Genomic DNA, 23,278 nt, shown 5'->3' with positions numbered 1-23,278 from the left:
ACAGGGAGCTTTTCCTCCAGGATGCACAGAGGGAACAGCTTTGCAGGCTCAGGAGCCTTCCTGATGGAGGGAGTAGGGAGGGAACTGCCCTTGCAGCAAAGTGCTTTCCTCCTTATGTCCAGTGTCCACTGGGAGTTGGCTGGAGCACTGCCTGTTCCTCTGTACAGTCCTAATGCCACCTTAACAGTTAACCAAAGCAAGTTCTTACTTACTTTTGTTTTTTGGCTTAAAACAACAAAGATTTATTACTCCAAGCTTCTGTTTGTCAGGAGTTCTTATCTCCTTTGAGAGCCTTTCTGCCTGGCTGAAGAAGGACAGCCATTCATCTGCGTAACTGAGCAAAGGGACCAGCAGGGTGGAGGGGTGGGGCGCACGCCTGAAGTCCCCCATTACCACTGACTGCCACAATGCCCACTGTCTCAGAGCCTCAGGGTTTCCCACTTGACCTACTTCTCAGGTAACTCTCTTTTCTTTGTGTTGGGAGGCAGGTTCCTCAACAATTGTGATGTAAGTGTAGTTAATTGGTGTAACCCAATTTACATCCAGAACTCTAGCAGCAAGAGATACTGGAAAGTAAAGTTTTTGGGTTTCCAACCTCTCCAGTTGGCAGGGTGAAAAGGAGGTTAAGAGAGCCAATCCAGGGGCCGGCCCATGGCCAAGTGGTTAAGATTGCAAGTTCCGCTTTGGCGGCCTGGGGTTTCACAGTTTGGATCCTGGGTGCGGATGTGGCACCCCTCTCAGGCCATGCTGAGGTGATGTCCCACATAGCCCGAAGGACCTACAACTAGAATATACAACTATGTACTGGGGGGCTTCGGACAGAAGAAAAAAGAAAAAAAGGAAGATTGGCAATAGGTGTTAGCTCAGGTGCCAATCTTTAAGGAAAAAAAAAAGTGAGCCACTCCAAGCATCTACCACAGGGTTTCTAAGTCTTTACCTGTTGGTAAAGTTATACATGGTTTTCCAATTGACTACTGTGTTTGTTCCATAAAACAGAACCCAAGGTGGGGAGGGTAGTAAGAGGCATCCCTTCCCCTATGGTGCCCAAGCCTGGGCCATTCAGCCAGGCTGGGACACCGGCTCTGTTAGGAAGAACATGGCATTCTTTTTGGGGATCACTATTCATATCCATGTTTATATTATACTAACCCTAACCCTAACCCTAACCCTAAGGGTTAGGGTTAGGGTTAGGGTTAGGGTTAGGGTTAGGGTTAGGGTTAGGGTTAGTATAATATAAACATGGATATGAATAGTGATCCCCAAAAAGAATACAATTACTCAACACCAATTAAAAAAATTTCAGCCTTAATAGCAATCAAAAACTCTGGTTCAAGATGGTGAACTGAATTATTATATTTACTTATCTTTCCTCCCTAAATCCAACTGAAGTTACATTTTTTTAAAAAATGAAAGAAAAGAAAAGGGAAAAATTCCAAAGCAGTGCTAGAAGACAGGGAAGGATGTACAGTAGATTCTTTGGGACCTGATGCCCAGCATCTCTCCCCTTCTGTGGGAAAGTCCTCCAACCCCACTCCACATGGTTCATGTGGGACTGCCATGTTCTTCCTAACAGAGCCGGTGTCCCAGCCTGGCTGAATGGCCCAGGCTTCTTATTTATTTATGAGTTGTTTATCATATATTGTAAATATTTTTCTGTGTTTGTCACTCAATCTTGTCTATGGTCTTTTCTTTTTCTTCTTTTCCTTACAGAAGGGTTTAGTGTGTGTGTGTGTGTGTGTGAATTTTAATGAAGTCAAATTTACTCATATTTTCCCTTAAGGTTTCTAGTTTTGTTGTCAATCTTAGAAATGCTTTAACCATCCCCAAGTTTATGTACACCTATATTTTCTTCTAGTTCTTTTCTGTTTTTATTTTTTATATTTAAATATTCAATCCAGGGGCCAGCCCTGTGGCTGAATGGTTAAGTTCCCGTGCTCTGCTTCAGCAGCCCAGGGTTTCATGGGTTTGGATCCTGGGTGCATACCTAGCACCACTCACCAAACCATGCTGAGGCAGGCATCCCACATGCCACAAACAGAAGGACCTACAACTAGAATATACAACTATGTACTGGGGGGCTTTGGGGAGAAGGAGAGAAGAAGGAAGGGGAGGGAGAGAAGGAGGGGGAAGAAAGATTGGCAACAGATGTTAGGTCAGGGCCAATCTTAAAAAAAATACATTCAATCCATCTGGACTTTGATGTATGGGATAAAATAAGGATTTATCTTTATTATTTTCCCAAGTATTACATCACCATTCGTCAAATTATGTACCCTCCATCCACTGGTTTTGAATGCTACCTTTATCATACACTGAGTGTTTCTGTGTGCTGAGTCTGGCTCAGCCAACCACCCTGACAGCATGTTCTACACTTGGTCTCATTTTGCTACCACCCACTCCCCACTCAAACCACTATGTTCTGATTTCTGCCCCCACTGTGTCACAAACATTTCTCTGGCAAAGATCATCATCAGACTCCTAATTGCCAAAGTCTGTGGATGCTTTTCAGGTCTTCTCTTGATGGACCTCTCTATTACATTTGGCACTGTTGACAATTCGTTCCTCTCGAAACCCCTTCTTTCGGGGGTGGTTTTGTTTGCCTGTTTGTTTTGTTTTGGTATATTTAGGGACTTCTGGGTCATTGGATTTGTGCATCTTCATTTTTGCTAAATAATGGCACACTGTTTTCCAGAGGGGTTGTAATACTTCACACCCCCACCAGCAGTGTGAGGTAGTTTAACTGGATTACTTATGGACAAGCGTTGGTAGATCTGGGATGCTATGGGTCTCTGCCCCCTGGCATTTGCTCAGTTCCCCCTTTGTACCTTCTCCCCACAAATCTTGTCCTCTCTCCTATGAGCTTGAATCCTGATGATGGCCTAAGCCAACCCCACAATCATCACTGCTCTCCCCCCAACACAAACCAATTGAGAACTTTAAAGACTCACCTTTCTAAAACCTCATGTCTGCATTTTGTTCCGTGTTCCAAAATCACCAGTGGCTTCCCAGTGCAGTCAAATAAAGTCTGAACTCCTTGGATTGGCACCCAAGGCCTTCCCCTGCCTGGCTTCCTCATTCCTCCCAAGGCTTACCTCCCCACATTCCCTAAGGGGGCACACTTGAATCCTGCCAAGGGGACCCATCCTGCTGGTGAGGGTGCAAACCGGTACAGCCACTCTGTAAAAACAGTGTGGCAATATTTAATAAAGATGAAAATACACATACCTAAGGACCAAGCAATTTCACTTTTGTACGTGTGTACCAGGGCACATGAACAAGGATGTTTATATAGCATGGTTTGCAGGTGCTCAAACTTGGAAGCAACCCAAATGTCCATCAAGGGTAGAATGGAAAATTAAGCTCCCATCTCTGCGCCCTTCCTCACTTTGTCCCCCCACTGACATGTTACTTTTTCAGACAACATATCTTCATTTGAAACAGAAGCCAAACTACCTACTTTCCAAATTAAAGAGTTGGGAATTTTTTCCACTGAAAAATGACTTTCCAATATCGTTGTGTTTTAATATGTAGGAAAACTCTAACAAGTTGTGGTCACATTTTATCATTCTGTTTATCTAAGTGCTCCTTTTTTAATTCACTTTTTAAAAATTTATATACAGTAAAATCCATTCTCTTTTGGGGTTCAGTGCTATGAGTGTTAACAAATGCGTACAGCCTATCCTTCACTTTTTTGTTTTTTACAAAGGAGTATCAAGATAGGTTTAAAGTGATTTATGTCAATTTTGTTCACTGGGGCTTTGGAAAACAAAGTCTGATCTCACAACTTGGTAGGCAAGTTGTGTTTACTCCATGAGTTCACAAAAGTTCAGTTCCATCTATTGGTCCTGGTTCAATTGTTTGAGTAGGTCCTGATTGTCTGCCAGGATGGCCAGCCCTGGAATGACCCTTTCCAGTAAGATCAGAAGGATCTCTTCTGGCAAAACAAACCTGGCTTTTACTCTCTATGGAAACTTGACAAGCCGTTGGTGCCACCAAAGGGCCCAGCCAAGGATCTTTCTACACCAGGTGCCCTTGGCTGCCAAGTATGTAGGCAACCAGAAACTGTAGAGGAGGGTTTGCCATATCTGAGCTACCTTGTTTTCTAGAAAGTGTCAAGATTTGAGGGCCTAAGCATTGAGGGAAAGTGAACACTTGTCCCTTCAATTTTCTGAGAAAGGCAGGGAACAGTGTACCACAACTAATGATACAGCTTTCAAAGTACATTAAATCAGCTGTTAACTATTTAACTGTAAGTCCACCATTCCATTTGTTCTGACACTATGCAAAAAAAAAAATTCAAATTTTTCACTGCTAGAAAAAAAAATCTAGGAATACTTGCATGCCATCCCATTAAGAGACCAAACACTACCTCACCCAATATTTCACCCCTCCCCATCCCAGTTATTTTGGCCTTTCTACACAGTGGGTGACTTCACAAAAATGGGATGCTAGGCCTCACCAAGATGGTGACCTTGATGGTTAGCCTCTCTGAGGTGAGTAGGAATTAGCACCTCCTACAAGTTCCCAAGTGATGCTGATTCTGTTGGTCAGGGGATAACACTTTGAGAATCACTATTCTAAATCTAACCAACAATTTATAGGAAATGCAGAAGGTAGAGGAACCTATTAACACCATGAGAATGCATTAAAAAAAAAAACAACCCAGGGGCCAGCTCCGTGGCCGAGTGGTTAAGTTTGCGAGCTCCACTGCAGCGGCCCAGGGTTCGGATCCTGGGCACGGACATGGCACTGCTCGTCAGGCCACGTTGAGGCAGCGTCCCACATCCCACAACTAGAAGGACCTGCAACTAAGATATACAGCTATGTACTGGGGGGGGCGGGGGTTGGGGAGATAAAGCAGAAAAAAAAAAAAAAAAAGATCGGCAACAGTTGTTAGCTCAGGTGCCAATCTTTGAAAAAAAAAAAACCCAGAATCTGAGAAATGGTTCCGTCAACAAATTACAAGGAAAAAGTAAGCAAGAAAGAACCTAGAGATTAAAGAAGACTTAATGGGCATGGAGAGCAGGGCCAAGAGAGTAGCCCAGAGTATAAGCCTTGTCCTGAACATGAGGCTGTGTGTCAACATTTACCAGATTCTGCTCAGGGGCCTTCAATGTGGCTTCAGTCTGGAATTTGGGCCAGCCTGCTTGGACTGGTCATGCCCAACGCACTTTAAAAGGGAAGATTGCCTATATCAACTCGACTACGAATTATCAGGAGCACTCTGTGCTCAGGCACCAGTAGAACAATATCCTGATATTGTTGAGGACACAGTGAGATTGCAGCTTCTACTTTGTAACCTGGTCCCAGGATGACACTGGGAATAGTGCTTTCATTCCTATTTGCTTCACAGATCAGGGTGTTATCTTTGACTTTAATATTCCTTTTGAGAGCCACAACTAGAAGGACCTGCAACTAGGATATGCAACTGTGTGTGGGGGGCGGTGGGGAAGGGAGTTGGGGAGATAAAGCAGAAAAAAAAAAAAAAAAGATTGGCAGCAGTTGTTAGCTCAGGTGCCAATCTTAAAAAAAAAACAAAATATTCCTTCTCAAAATCACTTCAAGTGAGTAAAGCAGGTATCTGAGATGTCCAAAGAATCTTTGGAAACGCACACTCATCCCAAGTTGGATCTGGGCTTCAAGGAAAGATAGTTCACCAAGTTAAGTAATGGGAACATTATAACCAAGAAATCACATATTTTGAAGCCTAGGACTGCAAGGGACTGGAGGCCTAAGTTTACTCCCAACCCCACTGGAGACAAAGGCCCTATTCCCCCTCCATCCTGTGAGGTTGCCATCAGCAATCACGTCACCCCACCACCCATTCCGAATCTAACCATGGAGGCAGTGCCACAGATTTCCTTTTAGGGTGGGATTCTCCTGTTCCTGTCATGACACCAGCTCTAGTCTCTGAGCAATGACTTGGGGAGACTCTGGCACTGCATCCAGCTCTGTTCCAAACCTGGCACCACAGCCATCCAACTGAGTCCAGGTCTGAATAGCATTGGCAGGACATCAAGGACAGACTTGAAGACTAAAAATGACCTTGAGCAAGCAATGAATACAATAAAAAAGAAACCCGGGGCTGGCTCCATGGCCGAGTGGTTAAGTTGGCGCGCTCCGCTGCAGTGGCCCAGGGTTCGGATCCTAGGCGCAGACATGGCACCACTTGTCAGGCCACGTTGAGGCGGCGTCCCACATCCCACAACTAGAAGGACCTGCAACTAAGATATACAGCTGTGTACAGGGGGGTTTGGGGGAGATAAAGCAGAAAAAAAAAAAAAAGATTGGCAACAGTTGTTAGCCCAGGTGCCAATCTTCAAAAAAAAAGAAACCCTGTGGAAGAGAATCCAAACATTAAAAACTTAGACAAGGTAAAAAAAAACACTCTAGTGAACAAAAATTGGCAGAGAATCTTCCAGAAAAAAAAACCCTGCTAATTTCCTCACCTTTCAGAGTACAGAGCCGGTTGACATTGTCTAGAATTGAAACATCCTTCAAGTAAAATCCCAGCTCAAAAAAAAAATAAATGACCTTGAGAAGATAGGGATGAAAACCCTACCCTTGCAGAACAAAATGAAGAAGGTGGAGTTGTAGAAGGTAGACCTGGTAAAAGAAAGAGAATTTTTTCTAAAGAAATACAATGTATGATGTATGAGGATCATCAGAATCCTTACACTGAGCCAGTGGATATTCTTAAAGACTGTCATAGACTTCATCCCTGAAATGACTCAAAGGCAATGTCAATTGGAAGACAAAGTCGAGTTCAAGTTAAAGATACTGTCTTCTTGATTTGAAAGGACCAGGGGAGTTTGTTAGGGTTAAAGTCTTGTTTACTGTGAGTAATACAAGTGAAGAATTGAAACCAGCTAGAAAAGCACTTGATGAGACCTATTATGGATCTTGACACCTTCCGTAATTTCTGACACCTTTTTGTAATTATCTTCTGGGGCAACCATATATAGTAACTGAATATTTTTTATGGTAAGGTCCTGATATCTGTGTAAGTGAAAGATGGAGAAACACAAAATTTTCTTGTCTTTGATTTTAGAGTGATATTTGAGATTTTAATTGCCTGCCTTTATATTACCATACTTGAATTACTTATTGGGTTTTAATGACCACACAAAAGCTAAAGTATCTTGTAACTCACACAGATCCTTCTGACTTTTGACATCGAAACGATGAAGCAGTACTTGCATCAGGTGTCTTTGTGCCACTATAGGCTATCCTATAGCTGTTTAATATGTAAAATCTAAATGTCACCTTTGACCCTATGACAGCTGAAATGTGTGTTTCATGTATTCTCAAATTTCTAGACAACAGTAATCTCACAGATTATTAAAGATAGTTAATTGGTTTGTGTTTATCTTAAGTAGAAGATGATATAGGAATATAGTCTTTTGTAAAAAATGTTTCTCTGTCTTAAAAGATAATTTGTTCTAATATTCTTTTCTTCAGCTAGCATTTTTTTGTGTGTGTGTGAGGAAGATGGTCCCTGAGCTAACATCTGTGCCAATCTTCTTCTACTTTGTATATGCGATGCCTCCACAGTGTGGCTTGATGAGTGGTATGTATGCCCATGCCTGGCATCCAAACCTGCAAACCCGGGGCCACTGAAGCAGAGCACACAAACTTAACCACTACGCCACTGGGCTGGCCCCATGAGAGATTTTTTGGAGAAACTAAATTCCATGTGAATGCTTCAGTGTTGGAAAGCTTTTTTGATTTAAAAGCTTTGGGGATTATACATACTATTTGTCAGGTTGTAAGAGAACTCATTTTCCCAGATCAGATTAAAGCTTCTAAAATAAATGCTTTCAGCAGTAGCTGGAATGGTTAGGCTTAAAAATCTGATGGCAAGATAAATATTCAGGGTAGTGTTTTAACATATTTGTTAGTAGTTGTCCATTGTGGAAATGTGTACTTGACTAAAATCAAATATGGCTGTGGAAACGACTTCCTCAAATTCCCATAGTTCAGGATATACAGATTTTACATGTATTTAACTATACTGTATTAAATTATTATTGCACATAGCTTAAAATAAAGATTGAAATTCATTTAAAGGGATCAATGAATGTTACTATTTGTGAAACTGAACGTTTTGTGTGCCACTTATAAACACTACCTATAAATCAGTACTTGGGAAAATTCCACATTCTTAACCTATTGAGGAATAAAATATGAAAAATTAAATTAAAAAAATGACTCTGGGGGCACAAATCTTTGAGAGGTTGGAAACCCCTTCTCTCTCCCAGAACTAAAACTGCTAGACAATCTTTTTCTTGGCTTCTCCATTGCCTGCAAGCTGATTTATGCCATTCCTCTTTGTCGTGACTTGCAGTGCAGCCAACAGAGGCTCTGCCATCTCCTGCTCGTTAACCAGGTGGGAAGAGTGAGTCTTCTCATACTTGTGGCTGACTGTGAAGGGTTCAGCAGACCAGACGGAAACAACCTCTAAAGTCTGTGAAATTCTTCTCCACCTTTTAAATTTCTCATTTCAGGGTCATCTGTCGACCCTCATGTGCTTCTTTGTGAAGTCCTATTTAACAATTTCAAGGAGACAAAAACTCTTGTCATTTCTTTCTCCACTAAGCCAGTTCTCTGAAAATGGATAGACTGGCCTCAGTGTTTCTAAGTCCAGAATTTTGACAGGGATAAGGATGGAGAAAATCGTCTTTCCTGGTCACTATTCTATATCCTTCCTCACTGCATCCAGTGCTGACTGTGGCTCCGTCATCCTCTTGTCTATTTACACGTCTCTTCCTATGATAAGAGGGCTGTGTCAGCGGCACCTCCCCTATCCGTTTCTCTTGGTTGAAAAGTGCAACATCTTTGGCCAGTTGGTGTCGCTTGCCAAAGTGAAGGCTTTGGTACCCATCACCTAGAGGATCTCAAAAGCAAGTTGCTCTACCATCACTTTCCTTTCCCTCTGCCCGGTCTTTCTACGTACAACACTGTGAGGAGAGTGCTCCTTTTGAGGTGGATGGGCACTATCTAGTTGGTTCATTAATGGGCAACTTGAGGCAGAAATAAGAGGATATGATTTCTTTTCTTAACACCAATTTGGATGCTGTTATGGATTGGACGTTTGTGTCCCTCAAAATTCACAGGTTGAAATCTAATCCCCAACGTGATGGTATTTGAGGGCAGGACCTGTAAGAGGTGATTAGGTCATGAGTGTGGAGCCCTCATGAATGAGATTAGTGCACTTGTAAGAGGCCAGAGGGTTAGCTTCCTCTCCTTCTGCCACGTGAGGAGGATAAGAGAAGTCAGCAGCCTGCAACCAAAAGAGCGGCCTCTCCAGAGCCTGACCATGCTGCCACCCAACTCAGACTTCCAGCTTCCAGAACCGTGAGAAATAAATTTTCGTTGATAAGCCACCCAGTTTACACTATTTTGTTATAGCAGTCTGAGCTAAGACAGATGCTTACACTCTGAATGAAGGGAATCCTTACACTTAGTTTCAAAATATATTCTCTCCTTGACTTTCATCTTTTCTCTCTCTCTAACTTTGAGTCCTTTTTTTTCATTGTACTCCCCCTCTGGCAGCTCTGTTCTTATAGAGCCATGGCAGGACATCTTTAAATTAATGCTTTAAATAGAAGACACTAAAAGGAAAAATCTCTACAATCGATAGTCACTAAGTACTGGAACCAATGTTCTCAATCCTCCTCCATGTTGTGTACTTTGTATTCTTAGGATGATAACATATTACATATTTGAATTGCTGACATGTTAAAAATGAAGTTTAAGATAGATGCATATAAAGCATATGTTGAATTGGTGTAATAATGGTAATTTAGAGTATGGGACTCAAGGGACAACTACTTGTAGTATATTATCTTTCTTTGGATCTTATCCAAATACACATACTGTAAAACAAAACGAGACATTTATGAGACAATCAGGGAGAACATTGGATATCTGATAAATTATTTTTTTAGGTGTATTAGTGGTATTGTAGTTTTCTATTTTTAAGAGTGCTCTCTTTTAGGGATACTAAAATACTTTTGGATGAAATGATAAGGTGATGTCTGGGATTTGCTTCAAAATAATCTGGAAGAGGAGAGTGAAGATGGGACACAGATGAAACAAGACCAGTTAGGAAAGTATAAATATGGGCATGTGGAGATTCATTACATTCTACTCTCTTCATTTGTATGTTAAAATTTCCCGTAATAAAAACTAACAAAACACAGGGTGACAGACATGTATTTACTCTGACACCAGTTACTTGAGCAAGACAAATCCAGGTCTCATCCCTAAACTTCCCAGCCTTCTGGAGAGGAATGGAGCCAAAGGTCCCAGGCCACCCCTCTAAGCCCCTCAGCAGCAGCAGCCATCTGTCCCCGGGAGCAGCAGTGCCTGTTTCAGCTGGCACACGTGGTAGAGATGCTGTAAGGCTGGGTGAATAGACATGCTTCTATATACTTAGAAGAGAGGAGGGCTACACAGAGCATAACACCCACAGAAGGCAGGAAGGGCCACTCGCTCTCAGATCCCTTGTTCTGCATGTGCCCTGGGCGTACCTGACAGGGATCAAGGTATTCAGCACTGTGAAGCTTCCCCAGTTGGGCACCTGGAGCTGTGGAGCACATGTGCTCCTAGTTCACTTTCAGGCCCAAGACTGGGTGGGGCAGAATCGGCTCTGGGATCTTGCACACTTCCTAGACTCAGCCAGCAGAGACTCAGGTCTCATACTGCCCTCACTCCTGCTCCCCACTGTGTGGTAGCACAGAAAATGGGAATCAAGCAGGTAAATTCAAATTGGGGTTGGGAGGAGTGCCACAAACCTTTGACTCTCCCTCAGCTGTGGCCTGCTAAGAGGAGGAAGAAACAGTGCCTTGATAGTAGAAAAAATATAACCACCCACAGAAACAAGCAGAAAGCTGGGACACCGAGGACTGCCTATCCTTTGGGACCCAAAATATGGTTATTTGTGTCCTAAGTGTATGTCTTGGGAATGTGGCTGCTTGTATTTCATTTCATTTGTTCAATATCAGCCTCTCCCAGGTATCCTTTTTTATGGGGTGCCTGTGTCAAGCATGCTATCTCACTCATCTTCCCCTGAAGAGTACCTGAGGAAGGAATACCACCTGAGGAAGGTGCCAGTAGCCTCATATTACATATACAGAAACTGAGGTCAAGAGGTTAAGCAACTTCCCTGAGTTCACACAGCTTATAAGAGGAAGAGCTGGGATATAAGACTTATTCTTACTTCACAAAGCTGCCTCCATGTTGGGGAAAGTGATACTGACCCTGGGAATCTTCCCAAGAACCCCAAAAAGAGAGGGGTCCCTAAATTGAGACTGTTCATACCCTGCCCCTGCCAACCGCCAGCCAGTCTGCTTGGTTCTCAGGTCACAACTGGCAGTTCTGGGTTTGGGTAGATCAAAGGAGGTTGTTCTCATGCTATGCTCCATCCTTGGTACGAAGTGCCTCACTAGCATCCCAGTTTCCAGAAACCTCTTAGGCCACAGGAGCAGCTCCCATTATTATCTACAGGCAATGATGCTTGTGTCAGCTGTCTGCCATCCTCTGGCCACCCAACTTCCAGGACTGAACATCAGGACACAGTAGTGCACAAATGCTGCTCTCTCACCTTTCTCGCCACCATGACCCAGTTTCTGCTCCCTCTATCCACCAAGACTGCTTTGGCTAGCTCACCAGCCCTTTCGCACTTGCTCACAGTAACTCACTGCACACGAATTTGAGGGACGCATGAATTTATGGTCACTATAGACAGGGGCCCTCAAATATGGCACAGGCAAAGCCTCCTTAGCATCCCTTCTCCTCCACTCCTACTCTGAGCCAAAAAGCCCAAGGCCCATTCCCAATACCACACAGAAAGCACTGAAGCAGAAGTTGCTTTAATCAAGGGGTGAAGTCCTTAATCAGGGTGACCTCACTTGACCTTTGGTGGTGGGGTCTCAGCCTACCCCCACATGCCCTGAGGCCCCTCAGGAAGGAGGGAGCAGCTGAATAGCAAATTACTGGCAGAGGCCAGGGAATGGAAATGGGGAACCCAGGTCAAGGGGCAGGGCACTGACAGGTAGGGGTGAAGCTGAATAGGGTAGAAATAGTTTTACATACATGGTTCTACCTGGGGACTGGCTGAGGTGGCTGTGCATCGGGCAGAGGGTAGAAGGGAACGTGAGGGAAGGAGCACTTAGGAGATGAGGCGACTGTGAAGCTGGTGCAGCTGCTCCTGGGTCAGCACCAGCCGGTGTCGCTGTCCAAGGCCAGCCGCACACGAGAAGGTCACTTTGCCCATGAAGACAGTGTCATCCTGCTGCTCCTCCTTGGCCTGGGAGTTGGTAAGGAGAAGAGGCCTCCAGGTCAGGGGCTCACTGAGCTGTGTGCCACTGACAAGGTCCCTTGGCCCTGAGACCAAACAAGCTCCTGGGAGACAGGTTTTTGAGCTCCTAAGCTACGGTGACCACATTTTCGTAATCAGAATTGGGGTACACACCCTGACAGGGAGTTTTGAGCCCCTCCTGGTGTCAAAAGTCATAGAAGATGTTTAACTGCTGAAATATTGGAATTTCTGGAAGCACTGCAAGCACTCTTGAGTTACTTGCAAGTAAGACTCGGGGAGATAATTCAGGATATGTAGTTGTTGAACCTGAGACGCCAGAGCCCTCTTCAAATTCTGAGGGAGAGGGGAAGGGCCCCCACCTGAGCCCTCCATCCTGCCCATCCTCCTCCCCATGCTCCCCCTTACCCTGAGGAAGGCAGATGAAGGGAAGGTGGCAAAGTCAGTGGGGACCGTGGCACCAGGGCGCTGAGACACGGTCTCCTTGAGGACTTCATCCTGGCATAGGAGGAGGACAACAAAGGTTCATTTAGGGGACCTCCACAGCCCAGTATCTCCCTGGTTTCAAAGGGACACTAATACCCAGGGAGCAGGAACCCAGTCCTCTCTATGGCCATACTTTTGCTCTCACCTCCAACCCCCTTCCCACGCAACATCCTTACTTTAAGATACTTATCCTTGAAGGCCAAACTCAGGTTCTATGGCCTCTGGGAAGCCATCCCCAACCATTCTACCCCACAGTGATCTCAGCTCTGACTGAAGCTGCACCTGAACCAAACACTTTAAAGGGAATCCTCGCTCAACCCATTTTGGTGACAAGAATCTACCTTCTGTTTGCACCAAGACACTGAGCTCCCAAGGCAGGAACCGTGCCTTCCCTTCCACCTCCCCTGCACTGAGCCGTCTAGCACAGGGCTGGGCCCAGAGGAACTCTGAGAGTGCCTGTGGAAATGAATATGCTAAGGGCTCCACCAGGGAATGCTCTGCAGCGAGCTCTGTTGGCTGAGGAAGGGCAGGGTGTGAACTGACCTTGAGCTTCTCGATGGTGTCGCTTAGGGACTTGAGCTGAGCCACTTGCTCCAGGAGCTGAGCCGATGGGCTCTTGGCAGCTGTGGGGACAGAAGGCTAGTGAGGCCCGCCAAGGCCCAGGCAGGCAGCTGTACTAGATTAAGGATCAAGTACTGGACCCTCTCATGGAACGGGCACATGAAAGGGAGAGGGAATCAAGTAAACTGCACACAGAGGCCAAAGAGCAGCATTGGGAAGAAGCTCTATGGTGTGGGAACTGCCTGGGCAGGGGCTACATCCCAGAGGCAAAGAGAGAGGGTGTGTTATTCATCTCAGGGGTTGGCGGGTCCATACCAGGGCTGGTACGAGTGATGTCTACCACGTGGGTGTGTGTACTCAGCTGATTCAATGTCTCCAGGAGCTGGCTGGTCTTACGATACAGTGCTCCAGCTGCTAGGTCACTGCCAAGGCCCTCATGGGGTGGAAGGGAGAGCTTTGCCACATGCAGAGGGGGCAGGGCTGCTAACGATGCCTTCATTTGGGCTCCCTGTAGGGGAAAAGAGGTGGGGTGGTAAGAGATGACAGAAGGCCCCTGCTGTCTATCATTAATGGAGGATGTATGCTCCACCTCCACCCCAGTCCTCCCTGTGTCTCCTTTACCTTGAGGATGCTGTTCTCATGCTGGAGCTGGGAGATGTGCAGCCTCATGGCAGAGATCTGCTGAAGCAGCAGTGGTGAGTCCTTCACCAGCCCTGGGCCTGGCACAGACCCAGGAGCCTGCCCAGGGGCGCCTCCTGTGGGTACCACAATAAATGTCATCAGCCCCAGGTGGAGAGGGCTGAAGATGGGCTTCATCCCTGCTCATCTGCTTTCCTGAGCCCCTCCCACCTCCTGTCCTGGTTGCTCCCAAGGGAGAAGTCTCACCCTGCTCCCCCAGCCCCAATTTCCACTAGCCCTGGCAATCCCCAGCCAGGGTGTGTCTCTACCTCGCTGCTGTTCTTCTGTGCTCGGGATAGCCCGTGGGCGAGCAGGAAAAGAGGAGAGAAGAATTAGATGATTTGGGGGTTAGGGAGACACACCAGAGGAATCCTGGACAGGACCTCCGGGAAAACCCTTTTTTGCTGATCACCACACCCTCTCTAACAAGCCCCTTCTACCTTTGGGGGAAGAACAAATACGTGTGAAAGAAAGATAAGAAAGGGGAGTAAATATGTGTGAAAGAAAGATAAGAAAGGAGAGTGAGGCCACAAGATAGGATGTGAGGTATGAGAAAGAGCAGCAGTAGGAGTGTGCAATGGAGGAAGCACTTGGGGCCTGAGGTTGGTCCTGCCTCCCTGCCTCATAGTCCACCTCCAAGAAGTGCAGAAGGAATGCTCCCGAGACCCCGATATGCCTGCACCCTCAGTACTTGCCAGCAGCAAAGCTTAAGTTGAGGATGCAGGCGTATTCCCATGATCCTCAGGGTTCCCCATTGCTCTGAGGTAAATGACCCCTTTTTTGGTGAGAAATTTCATAAATTCAGAACCAGTATTTGTTTAAAGAGCCTGTGCTACAACCACACAATGTAGTAATTCTGGAGACCCCTTCCCCAAGAACAGGAGCCATATGTACCACAGGAGTCTAAAGTCAAGAAGGTATTTGGTCACCTCCCAAGATCAAGAGGCACCAGCGACAGGGGCTTGGATGAGGATAAGACCCTAGGTGAGGCCAGCTGACAAGACTGTACAGCAGGGGAGGTCTAGAGATCCTGAAGGCTTATTTCCAAGGCAAGGAGTTTGTCTTCTGGAAGTAAGAAGGGTGAACAGGAAACTGAAAAACTATAGGACAGATGAAAACTAAGATGACAGTGGCCACCTCCTTGGTCAGGAAACTAGGGAAGCCAGAAAAACTCCAGATAAGGAGCCCTGACCACACCAAGAGGCCAGGCAAAGCTCAAACACAAGCCCCAAGAGAAACTGGGAGAATTGATCAACAGAAGAGGCAACCGCATCACAGGGTGAAGCCATGTGAACTCAATGGGGAAAACACAGTGTGCAAGCAGAGGAGCAATCAAGAGCAAGCAGGAGGCACAGCTGGACACTGCAGCAGAGGTGGCCCAGCCAGGTACAGGACGACGACCCTCTGGGATTACAGGGCTGGGACAGAAAAGTCAGAGTGCAGACCCAGAAGGGACATCTACTAGAGTCCAACTGTTGTAATTCTGAGCTTCACTGACAACTGAGTAATGCCCTATTGGTCAGAAGGACTCTGTACGTATCTTTGGGAAAAGTAAAAACTTGGTGAAAGCTGACACAGAGTGAAATGCGGCAAGCACACTCCTGGCTACACATCCAGCGATAAGAAGGGGGCAGAAGTCAAACTGAGGCCAAGGACAGAAGGAAGCCCATGCGATCTCCTCTGGGCCAGTGCTGCCTGTCCCACTGCACTCACCACCAGCAATGCCAGAGACCAGGGTAGCTATACCCGAGGGAGGGGGCCCCCGGAGCCCCTCGATTGTGCGCTTGGACTGGCTGTTCAGCCGCTGCTTTAGCTCTGCCTTCTCTGCCTCTAGCTGGTCGATGTCAGCCTGGAGTGCATCCATCGTCTCCTCAAACTCTCTGTGAAAGAGAATCTGGTCTTAGCAGTGTCCCTTCCCCACAGCCCCACCCCCACTCCTCAGTCCTGACAGGGCCTTGGAGTAGCCCTGCTGGTGAGGGGCCAGGGCCAGCACAGGCTCAGATTGGGGTGACACAATGTGGTTGACAGTCGGGGAGGAAAACAGTGTCTGTTCCCCTAGGGAGTCTCACTAGGAGAGGGCCTGGGTAGGGGATGGGTTAGGAGGCAGAGAGCCACTGGCAGAAGGGAGGGTTGGAGCAAGCAGGGGCCTGGGGAAGGTGCCTGACTTCTCCTTCTTCCGCAGCAGTGCCTGGGTCTCCTCCAGCCGAGTCTGGACTTTTTCGATGCGCTCATCTGCATCCTTGGCAGCACTGTCCAACTTCTTCTCCAAGAGGCTCAGCCGCACGTTGGCCTCACTCAGCTCCTCCCCCTGGAGGGGGAGGGCATATAGCTTCTAGTTCCCTTACATCCTCCCCTGGCCCCCCAGGGCCCTGGGATAGAGAGGTCCCTGAGATAGAAAGCTCCCTAAGGGCCCAGAAGAGCTCCCACTGATCACAGGCACCACTTCTCCCCTCAACCCCCAACACTCACTGCTGCCCTGTGCCCCACCATACTTTCTGGCCCCCCAAGATCCTGAGTCTACCCTACCCTCACCTTGATCTTGAGAGACTTCTTCAACTCCTTGATAACTGTCTCTCGGTCTTCAAGCTTCAAGCCCAGGCCTTCAGCATCTGTGATCTCTGCACGAAGGGCTGCAGCCCGCAGCTCAACTGGAGGAGGCTAAGGGTCGGGGTGGGAGCAGAGAGCAGGGATGGGGAGAGGAGGTCACCACTGTGATCCTTTCAGAGAGATCCAGTCATAGGGAAAATCTTGCCTTCTAAACAGGGTGGGGCTCTTCAGATTTCTTCCCCCTGCCTCCCAGCCCTCCCACAACTAGCAGCAGCTCTGCAAGTCCTGCTCCTCCAGGCCCCTGGAGCCCCTCCAAGGAGCTCCCCACCCACCTTGCTGGGGGGCCGCTCTGCATCATACTCTCCCTCCTGCATGGCTGTGGCCAACTTGTTCATGGTACTGATGAGGATATTGCACGACTGGCGCAGACACTCATAGGGGCTGCTAGAGGGGGTCCCATAGATCTGCAGGAGCCAAGGGCAGCAGTGAAAAACCCACAATGGCCACCTGATACCCCAACACCTTCTGCCCAGCCATCCAGGCCCACCTGCTCGCTTGCTTTGAAAGCCAGCTCCTCCAGGGCAGCCACAGGCAGTCCCTCATTCTCTGCCAATGGGGCAATGAGCTGAGCAGCAGCAGCTGCCACCTCCTGCAGCACAGCCACCACCCACGTCAAGTGTTTCCTGCAGTCTAGGAGTGTGTCGGATACCTGCGCAAAAGGCCAGAGTCAGGAGCCCACCCTGGGTCTAGCATCACAGCTCCCAACTACCTCAAAACCATTCTTGTCCCCTGACCAGATCCAGATCTTGACATGCTGGGTCCCTCCTAATTCTACTCAGCTTCCTTCCCTTTCCCCTTCGCAGCCCTAAACCTGTGGTCCAAAGGCCAGTGCAGCTGGGATCCCAGGAGCATCTGTCCCCGGCATTCGCCTTCGGATCTTCTTGCAGAACTGGCGGATGTCACTGCATGATGTTTCCAGGTCCCGGAGTAGGAGGGCAATATCTGAAGCCTCCTGCCCACCCTACTCAGGGAATAGGAAATGAATGGGGAACCAAGTGAGTATTAGGGCTGGAGGTCAGAAGGTGGAGACTAGGAAGAAAGAGGAGCTCAAACAAGTCTAGCTGTGCTCTCACCTGCAAGAAGGCACGCAGCCGCCCCACCTCCACGCTCATGCAGTCCAGGGCACTCTGGGTGAACTGTGAGGACAGAAGCGTGTGGTTGTCAGCCCCAGCAGGAGTCCTTCTGTCCCATCATCATCTCTAAGACGTCTAGACTCTCCACTCACCGCCACACGAATGGGTTCTCTAGCTTCCCTGATGTGGCCTTAATGACCCTGTTCCAGTCTTATGGAACACCCTTTGAGGGTCAGATCTCTTGATCTGATGTTCTCCATTTCTGATTTCTATAGGAGGCTCAAGCAGTGGCCCAGACCCTTTACCTTAATGTGGTCAGCCAGCTGCATGGTACTATCCTCAGGCTGTTCAGCAAGGTGGATGCTGTACAGATGCTGAGAAGAGATGACAAAGAAACAGACAGCCTTTAGACCTTGGAAGGATGGAGAATTCTTCTCAAACTGCAATTTCAGCCCCAGTCATCATGGGACTCCAGAGGTACAAGAGAATCTGAAACCCTCAAGGCACTACATCCTAAGGCAAGTTCAACTAAGAGCAAGCCAAGCCTCAAGCAGCCAGCCTGGGAGAAACCAATAGCCCCCAGCAGGAGAAACCATCCCTCCCTCCTGCGCCAAGCCCAAATTCTCGCCCCAGACCTGGTAGTATTTGATGGCCTTGGTGAGAGGCTCTACATTAACAGTCTCATCCAGCTGATCCTTGTGCAGCAGCTCAATAAGGAAATCCAAGGAGCGCTCATGCGCACTCATCTCAGGGTAGAGGCTGCCCACCTTCTTATACACATCCACACTGCACTGAGAGAGGGCACTAGAGACCAGAGAAGGTTCTGTGAGGCCTGGGCCTGCCAGGCAATCTCAGTTCCAGCCAATCTTGGCCCCATGGCCCTGGAGTGAGGGGTCAGAGGTCACTTACTGTTCATAGCGGTGGAGTGTGGCCTGCAGCAGACTCAGTGAGTACACTAGCCCAGCAGCAAAGCTGAGCTGTTCCCCAGAAGCTCCTCGGAGCCCAGGCCGCTCTGAACAGTGCTCACTTAGTTCAAACTTCTCCTGGGCCTGCTTCCGGATCAGCTCTGCCTGTCGGAAAAAGCACCAGGGACTTGGGGCTCAGAACAGAGGACAGAGAACATAGATTCAGGAACATAGGACACAGAGCTGAGCAACTACGGGGCAGGAGGTGGGGCATGGACATACATGGGGGAGAAAGCAGTTATAGCTCTTAGACGAGCAGGGAATTGGGCAGGGAGTCTCACACGGGGAAAGGGTAATGATGTGATTACTGGCAGCTGTGAGGATTTGGGATGTGCAGATGAAAGGGTAGTGGGACCAGTGGGACCAAGCTCTTTCTTGCCTTAAAGCTGCTGCTCCTGCTACCTTTTAACCTAGAATGCTGTTCTATTATCCTCCCACCAGCTCCTAGTCATCTTCTAGGTCTCAGCTCAAATGTTATTGCTTCAGTGACATCCTCCATCTAAGTCAGATTCCCAGCGGTGTTCTCTCAAAGAAGCTACCTCCCCTTCATAACACACTATCTGTAATATACATCCATCTGCGACTTGGTTGACTGCATTCCTCCACTACATCATACACTCTTTCTGAGCAGGGACGCTGACTGCTATCTTCACTGAGCATCTTCAATGCCTGGTTCACAGCAAGTTTAAGAGACTCCTGTGGAACGTGTGATTCATTGGCCATACCTTGCAAATGAGACGAGGCATGAGCAGCAGCACCAGGACACAGTCATGGTCCCCACCTGGCCGAAGGAAGCTGTCAGGCATGAAGGCTGTCAGCAGGGACATGTGCCGGTTGGCCTGGGCCACCTCCATCTGCCTCAATTCCATCTCAATCGCCTGTGAGGTGGACAGGAGGCAGGCTCTCAGCCGGGCTGGAGAGAGCCTCAGAGCCACCATGCCTTGGCTCCACCAGGTCCCCAACTTCTAGGACAAACCCAGGCTAGGAGTCTTCCAAACCAGCACAAAAACCACCCCCTCCCCCAGGAACCTGAAGTCCAGAACCCCACACCGGTCAGCCCACAGCCACACCCAGGTTGGGCTCCCCAACACTCCCCCAATCTCTGGTACCCACTTCCCTGACCTTGGCATGGGCCTTAGTCTCAGCAAATTTGATCTTGAAGTCAAATGTCTCTGGAGGTGGCTGCTGCTGCCTCTCCACAGACGCTTCCTGCTGGTTTGTCAGTTCCCGATTCACATCCTAGGAGCAGAGAAGGACAATGAGGCACAGCTGGGTCTTGAGGGAGCCCTGGGGTGATCATGGGTGGAGATGAAGGGGTGCACAGACACCTGTAGGTGGGCGGTCAGCTGGCGGTACTTCTTGATGGTTTGCTGGTAGTCTGCAACCGTCTCCTGGGCTGCCTCCACACGCTTCTGGGCCTCCCGGACCCGGGCGCCTGCCATGTCCAACTGCTCCCGCAGCTCCAGTTCTGTCTCACGTGCATTCTCCTGCAGCTCATCATTCATCTCATTCATTGCTTCCTGGGAGGCCACAGGTAGTTGGGACAAAGGAAAGGCAGGGTTAGGGTAGCAGGCCAGGGTGGGTCCACTCACTACACACCCTGCTAAAAGCTCAGGGGTTATGTGTCAGTCCCTCTCTTAGCAAGTCCCTTCTAAATACCCGGGCATCAGAGTAAGAGGTCAGGTGTATGAGCTTCTCTTACCAAATCCCCCACAGTCTCTCTCAACTCCCGCACTTTCTCTTCCAGATTCAGGTTCCGGTCTGTCAGCATCTCCACCATCTCCTCAGCACCGAGAGCAGCATCCACCTGTATAAGAGGGAGGGAGCAGGGCTGTTGAAAGGTGCCTAGAAAAAGGAGGCACCAACAGGAGAGTAGGGCTGGGCACTCTGGGCAAGGGGCTGGGCTCCCCAGACCTGTTCCTTGAGTTCATCGATGGTGCTCTCTGCCTGGCTCAGTTCCTCCTGCAGACGCTCCCGTTGTTGCCTCACAACTTCCAGCTCTTGGTTCTTTTTCTCCATGAGCTTCTGCAGTTTCACATGCTCCTGCTTCTCTGAGGAAGAAAGATCCCTCATCCTGTGGGGAAGCAAGGAGAGAGAAAGGGGAGAGCATGTGTCAGAATCACTGGGCAATGGGCGCCCTAATGCATTTGGAGACAGGACAGTGAGCTCTGGAGGCAAACGGTGAGGGCACCCTACCTCACCAGGGCATCCTTCAGGCGGGCGTTCTGCTCCTCAAGCTGCTTGAGCTGATAACTGGACGCAGCCCCATCTGAGCCTGGGGAAGACCATTAACACTTTCAGACATGGTTCCAACCCCACCATCAGACCACCAGCGGCTCCTGGGCCCTTACCCTTCTCTTCAATCTCAGCCTTCAGGATCTCCAGGTCAGTGGTGAGCTCATCCACACGCTCCTTCAGTGCCTCCACCTCCTGCTGCAGGGACTCAGCCCGCTCTTCGGCCATCTCCTTGTCCAGAGTGGCCATCTCGATGGCATCAGCAGTGTCAGCCATCTCCTCCATGTAGCGTTCCTTTGCCTCCAGTGCCTCTTTGGCTTCCTGAGGAGGGGTGGAGGTTGGTGGGGGTACAGGCACAGAGATGCCTCATGCACCCTTTCTCATAGAATGTTCCAGGCTGCACCTCCATTTTGGTTTCCAGTACACTTCCTTGGGGCCCATGCCTCCCCCGGTACCCCCTTCATCCCAAGTCCCACCTTCCGCGCCTCCTTGAGGCGCCGCTGCAGGTCTGCCTGCTGCTCTTGCATTTTGCTCTTCCATTCCTGCACCTGCTCCAGCTGGATCTTGTGTTTCTCCAGCTCTTTCAGCTTTGCCTTGTCTTCTGCCCGTTTCAACCGCAGGGTCTCCAGTTTCTCCTCCAGGTCCCGCACCTGGGCCCTCAGCCCCTCCTCTTCCTGCAAAGGAGAGAGAGCGCTTGGTCTGTGCACAGCCTCCTCCTCCACCTAGGGTTGAGGTGGAGCAGAAAGGACAGACATGTGCAAGCATCACTCCAGTCCCAGGATCAAAAGCAAGAGGCATACAAACATCTTTTAAAAATCCATATGGGGAAAGTGTGGGCAGAAGGACAGTGTAGTTTAGTCAGTGGCAGGTTCCCCATATGCTATGTCCCCACCCTTCCAGTCCAAGTTCTGGGTCTCCCCCAACCTTGGGAAATTTCCAAGACCTACCGGGGGAGGGCGGTGGTCATAGTCCCCTTTGGTCTTGGTTCTTCTTCACTCCAACACCAGTCCTTACCTTGGAGGGGGAAGGAAGTGGGGGGGCTGCTCCAGGAGAGGTGAGGGCCGGCGTGGGGATGATGGGTGCTGCCAGTGGAGTCTGAGCTGGCGTGCTGGGCTCACTGCTGCTCAGTTCACCTGCGGATGCTGAGCCAGAGGGGCCCAGGGAGCTACTGGCCCCAGCCACCCCAGTACTGGCTGGGCGGGTAGGCTATTCAGAGAGGGCAGGAGCAGACCAGAAAAAGAGTAGGGGACAGGGGTGGTGAAAGAGAGAAAAAATATAAGAATATGGCCAGGGAAGGAGACAGAGAAGGAAAAAGGCAAAAAGAATATCAAAACACAATGAGAACAGAGGAAAGAGGAGAGGGAAAATAACACAGTCAGAGATGGCGACAAAGGACAGAGGGAGGGGGAGGGCAAGGGGAGGAGAGGAAGACATAAGATTATAAGGCTCCTCCCTTGGCACTGACCCCACATTCCTCCCAGCTCTGGCACTAGCCCCTTAGAACAGAATCCCTTACTCTCCAGACCTCCCCTCTGTGACCCACTTGTTATCATTCTAGCAATTTCGTAATACTCCCGCTCCTATCAATGCTCTGGGCCCATGCCCTCCTCCCCCTGGGGGAAAAAGTACCTCAAAGTCATTCCCAGAGAAAAAGAACAGATTGGAGTTTGTTCTCTAACTTTCACATTGCCAGAGAAGGTTGGGCTAAAAATGGGGGTGCGAGGCTCTATACCCCTGCTAATCCCTCCCCACTCTTTGAGAGTCAAGTTGATTTTCCCTCCCTTGGTCTACTTCAGGGGACCCTGCAGATAAAAGGGCCAGGGTGAAAGTTGTACTTCTAGGCTCCCCCTTGAAACAAGGTCAGTACAGCCAACCCTCCTGTCATCTCTCTCCCCGAGACAAATGGGTTCTAATCAGGCGACAACACCCAGGACCCTGTGGGGCTGGAGCAGAGAGGCTGCCCTAAAGCCCCAGGCCCTGGAGCAGACAGGCCTGCCCAGTGCTCTCTCTTGCAGTGCTGAGCCCTGAAGCTCTCCTGGTGGGCTGACACTCATAGACCCCATGTGATCCAGACACCTCCAACCAAAGCCCTTCACAGACACACACACCTCCTTATCCCCTGACATATACACTGCCAAGTTCTTCTTCATCCCCCACCTCCACCCCATCAAAACTGGTCAAAATGCCCTTCTTCAAGAATGCCTGCCTTGATTAACCACAACCACTCTCATCTCTCGTTTGCACTCAAGCTACTAGCTCAGACACCCTCCTAAGAGCCGCAAGTCATTTTCCCAGGAGGGGCCTGTCACTACCCTCAGTCCTCTCACTCCCGTGAAAAGAGAACCCAAAAT

At 48.8% G+C, this 23,278-nt stretch overlaps 2 protein-coding genes and 1 pseudogene across 33 annotated transcripts in view; 1 reads left to right on the top strand and 2 right to left on the bottom strand.

Moving 5' to 3' along the window:
- SLC4A5 (solute carrier family 4 member 5) overlaps positions 1-3,074 on the bottom strand; it is a 115,871-nt gene extending 112,797 nt beyond the window's left edge. For 2 of the 4 annotated variants that reach the window (XM_023618861.2, XM_070235284.1), the window contains exon 1: positions 2,949-3,051. The gene's annotated coding sequence lies outside the window, so the exon portion shown is untranslated. Of the gene's footprint in view, positions 1-2,948 lie in introns of all 4 variants that reach the window. The other 2 variants (XM_023618857.2, XM_070235283.1) reach the window with 2 other exon arrangements.
- Positions 3,075-3,885: 811 nt separating this feature from the next.
- LOC111768195 (transcription initiation factor TFIID subunit 13 pseudogene) lies at positions 3,886-6,907 on the top strand (annotated as a pseudogene).
- Positions 6,908-11,860: 4,953 nt separating this feature from the next.
- DCTN1 (dynactin subunit 1) overlaps positions 11,861-23,278 on the bottom strand; it is a 30,593-nt gene continuing 19,175 nt past the window's right edge. For 13 of the 29 annotated variants that reach the window (XM_070235269.1, XM_070235274.1, XM_070235273.1 and 10 more), the window contains 24 exons: positions 21,942-22,133; positions 21,404-21,601; positions 21,044-21,248; positions 20,889-20,967; positions 20,607-20,766; positions 20,395-20,499; positions 20,021-20,212; positions 19,815-19,931; positions 19,418-19,570; positions 18,637-18,797; positions 18,363-18,531; positions 18,033-18,101; positions 17,728-17,790; positions 17,466-17,615; positions 17,142-17,303; positions 16,927-17,058; positions 16,580-16,705; positions 16,213-16,355; positions 15,761-15,927; positions 13,991-14,124; positions 13,685-13,877; positions 13,352-13,431; positions 12,731-12,820; positions 11,861-12,313 (listed from right to left, as the gene is read on the bottom strand). In XM_070235269.1, coding sequence (XP_070091370.1) covers positions 12,176-12,313; positions 12,731-12,820; positions 13,352-13,431; positions 13,685-13,877; positions 13,991-14,124; positions 15,761-15,927; positions 16,213-16,355; positions 16,580-16,705; positions 16,927-17,058; positions 17,142-17,303; positions 17,466-17,615; positions 17,728-17,790; positions 18,033-18,101; positions 18,363-18,531; positions 18,637-18,797; positions 19,418-19,570; positions 19,815-19,931; positions 20,021-20,212; positions 20,395-20,499; positions 20,607-20,766; positions 20,889-20,967; positions 21,044-21,248; positions 21,404-21,601; positions 21,942-22,133 — 3,378 coding nt within the window. In that variant the 3' untranslated portion in view covers positions 11,861-12,175. Of the gene's footprint in view, positions 12,314-12,730; positions 12,821-13,351; positions 13,432-13,684; positions 13,878-13,990; positions 14,125-14,316; positions 14,332-15,760; positions 15,928-16,212; positions 16,356-16,579; positions 16,706-16,926; positions 17,059-17,141; positions 17,304-17,465; positions 17,616-17,727; positions 17,791-18,032; positions 18,102-18,362; positions 18,532-18,636; positions 18,798-19,417; positions 19,571-19,814; positions 19,932-20,020; positions 20,213-20,394; positions 20,500-20,606; positions 20,767-20,888; positions 20,968-21,043; positions 21,249-21,403; positions 21,602-21,941; positions 22,134-23,278 lie in introns of all 29 variants that reach the window. The other 16 variants (XM_023618849.2, XM_070235268.1, XM_023618854.2 and 13 more) reach the window with 2 other exon arrangements.

This window comes from Equus caballus, chromosome 15, assembly GCF_041296265.1.
Source record: "Equus caballus isolate H_3958 breed thoroughbred chromosome 15, TB-T2T, whole genome shotgun sequence".
In the NCBI taxonomy this organism is placed as follows: domain Eukaryota; kingdom Metazoa; phylum Chordata; class Mammalia; order Perissodactyla; family Equidae; genus Equus; species Equus caballus.
The sequence above is the reverse complement of the archived record's forward strand: the minus strand, read 5'-3'. Positions and strand labels throughout refer to the sequence as shown.